This window comes from Mandrillus leucophaeus, unplaced genomic scaffold (genome assembly GCF_000951045.1).
Source record: "Mandrillus leucophaeus isolate KB7577 unplaced genomic scaffold, Mleu.le_1.0 Scaffold206, whole genome shotgun sequence".
NCBI lineage: Eukaryota > Metazoa > Chordata > Mammalia > Primates > Cercopithecidae > Mandrillus > Mandrillus leucophaeus.
The window spans coordinates 2,917,917-2,920,723 of record NW_012102099.1 but is presented as its reverse complement, the minus strand read 5'-3'; the positions used below and the strand labels follow the sequence as shown (position 1 = coordinate 2,920,723).

Here is a 2,807-nt window from a genome sequence, read left to right as displayed (position 1 = left end):
GGCGGACAGTGAGGACAGAAGATCTTGACAAAAAGCTTGCCAGAAAGCTAATTTTCTACCTTGGGACCTAGAAACTGGAAAGAGGATGGAGGATTTGAGCGAAGCAGGACCAAAGGCCCCAACCTGCAAATCTAAGAAACCCCAAATATTAGAATTACGGAATCTGAGTCATGGAATCCAAGAATCTTGGAGCAGAAAGAGTCTTTGAGGGTATAGGCAGACCTCCGTCTGTTCTTACCCAGGGCGTGGACCAGTCTTGGTGTTCTGGAGACTGGAGAATGGGACCCCAGGGACAAGGACTTCTGAGGAAGGACAGTGTCTTCAGCTGTCAGATGCAGGTTGGCATGGAAGGCCACCTGTAGAGAGATGCTCCTAGCAGCAGCAAACCAGCTGCCAGGGCCCCTGGAGATCAGCAAACTCCACACTGCAGAGGCAGGTAGCTGAGGCCAGATGGGGAGGGGTCCCCTGAGGAGGCACAGCAGGGTTTGCTGTACCAATGCCCCGATCCAGCCATCTTCACTTCAGCCCAGCTTCCTGGTTGAGGCTGGGGGTGTGTTGCAGGAGGAAATAGCAGCAGGTAAACACTAGATGGGCCCACAGCTGAGCCAGGCCCTGCATGCTCTGCTCCTGGAGGTCACGCAGACTTGCAAAACTCCCATTTGGAGGCTCAGAGACTAGTCTCAGCTTAAACAGTAGAACTGGGATTTGAACCAGGACCATCCGGTGCCAGACTCCATTGTGTTTTTCTTGCTGGGGTGCCAGGCCCTACCGTTAATGCTGGGGACGACCCAGGCCAGCCCTGCCCGCTTAGGAACCTCCCTGACCCACTTGGGCCAGGCAGCCTGGAATTGTCCACATGGCTCTAAACTAACTCTGGAGACACTGGCCATCCACATGGACCCCGGCGGGGGCGGGGAGGCAGAGGTCAGGCTTCTCGCCTCCACTCACCTCCCCCACTCTCCTCTAGGTCTCTGCTGTTCCTGGGGGTCCTCTCCGTGCTTGGGACCTTCTTTGGGGGCTACAACATGGCCATGGCGGTGATGAGCCCCTGCCCCCTCTTGCAGGGCCACTGGGGTGGGGAAGTCCTCATCGTGAGTATCCGGCCGGTGGGGCTGCTCCCGCTCCGTACCCCTCAACTCTGTACCCCTCAGCTCCTAGCCACGGCCTGGGAGAGCCTGGGCGCAGCCCTTTCCCGCGAGCAGAGTCTGTGGGGCTCTCCCAGGAAGCGCCAGGTGGGAGGGGTGCCCCTTCCTCATTTGAGAGTGGAGGCTTAGGGAATCGAGGTGACTGGTAGGCCTCTTCCCACCATGTGTACCTCAGCACTGGCCTTCTCTCAAAGGCCCTTGACTTGATCATGAGCACATGAGCCCAGAAAAGCCACTGGGTTCTCCTTTGCCCCCGGGCGGTCAACTCATGGGACCCGTCAGCCCCTCAGGATCACTCCCAGAAGGCTGTCCTTGCACCTAGAGAGTATTCCATGGGTTTCCCTGAGCCCTGTGAGAGTTCTTTGCCCTGGCGCTCGCCCTGCAAGCCCTGTCACTCTGCATCTCTTCCCTCCCGTCCCCGCAGGTGGCCTCGTGGGTGCTTTTCAGCGGCTGCCTCAGCTACGTCAAAGTGATGCTAGGCGTGATCCTGCGCGACCTCAGCCGCAGCGCCCTCTTGTGGTGCGGAGCGGCGGTGCAGCTGGGCTCGCTGCTCGGAGCGCTGCTCATGTTCCCTCTGGTCAACGTGCTGCGGCTCTTCTCGTCCGCTGACTTCTGTAATCTGCACTGTCCCGCCTAGGCATGCCACCGACCCCGCCCCCATCGCTAACGGACGGAACTGGGATCCAGAGAGGCAAGGTCACAGAGCAAGTGGCAGGAACAGAGATGCAGAGCCTGAGTAATTGAATCATGAACACAAGTGCCCACTACGGACTGTGGGGAAGATGCGACCTGGAAATGCAAGGTGCAGCTCTATCCCCAACTCTGTGTCACAGTACCTGTGACTACAAGTTCGGATCTCCTTTGCTTTGACTCTCAAGAGAGGACTGATTTGCAGCATCTAGCTGGAGGCAGGCCCAAGGGTGTTAGAAGGGAAACAGCTGGGAGGGTGAGCTGTCCCTTCAGGCTGTGTGACCTTGGAAAAGTCACTTGGCTTCTCTGTGCCTGTTTCTTCATGCATGCAATGGGGATTACAGTAAGTACCAACTACCTCACGGGCATGGCACAGAGACAAAAGGAAGAAGACAAAAGGAGGGCATAAAGCAAGCCCTCCTGGGCCACCTGCTGACCTGAGAGTCCATCATAGTAACAAGAGTGGCAGTCAGCACAACCTAGAAGTAGCCAGAAGGGTTGAGACAGGCCCCTGCCCTCTCTCCTTTGCCCCTCAGTCTCACAGAGGGGCTTCTACAAGACAAGCAGCTAGCGATAGAATCTTGGGTATCTTGGCTTTCGGATTCCCAGTGTGGAGAGACAGAGTACCCCATACACCCCTTCCTGTCATCCTTCCTGGCCCATAAAGCCCACTTGTTGGAGAGCAAGTACCTTCCTGGAAGCAGGAGGGGTGATTTGCTGGTGGGGCTGGGGAGGGCCCATCCCTGAGCCTCTGAAAGTGAAATCCCCAACCAGGCTGGGGACCAGACACGCAGACCCCCTGGAAGTATTCTCTCAAATGGAGGTGGCAAAGGTGATTGTTATTTTGTTTTAGCTTTAGTTTTTCATTTTTTTAAATAAAGACATTCCCTGCTTTTACACTCAGATCTTCCTTCAAAGGAGAAATTCAGGCATGGCACAGTGGCTCACGCCTGTAATCCCAGCACTTTGGGA

General features: G+C 56.3%; 1 protein-coding gene across 2 annotated transcripts in view; it reads left to right on the top strand.

Moving 5' to 3' along the window:
* Nucleotides 1–2,732, top strand: part of SLC52A3 (solute carrier family 52 (riboflavin transporter), member 3) — a 21,056-nt gene extending 18,324 nt beyond the window's left edge. For both annotated transcript variants that reach the window (XM_011979844.1, XM_011979843.1), the window contains 2 exons: nucleotides 968–1,091; nucleotides 1,570–2,732. In XM_011979844.1, coding sequence (XP_011835234.1) covers nucleotides 968–1,091; nucleotides 1,570–1,782 — 337 coding nt within the window. In that variant the 3' untranslated portion in view covers nucleotides 1,783–2,732. The remainder of the gene's footprint in view (nucleotides 1–967; nucleotides 1,092–1,569) is intronic.
* Nucleotides 2,733–2,807: the final 75 nt, after the last annotated feature.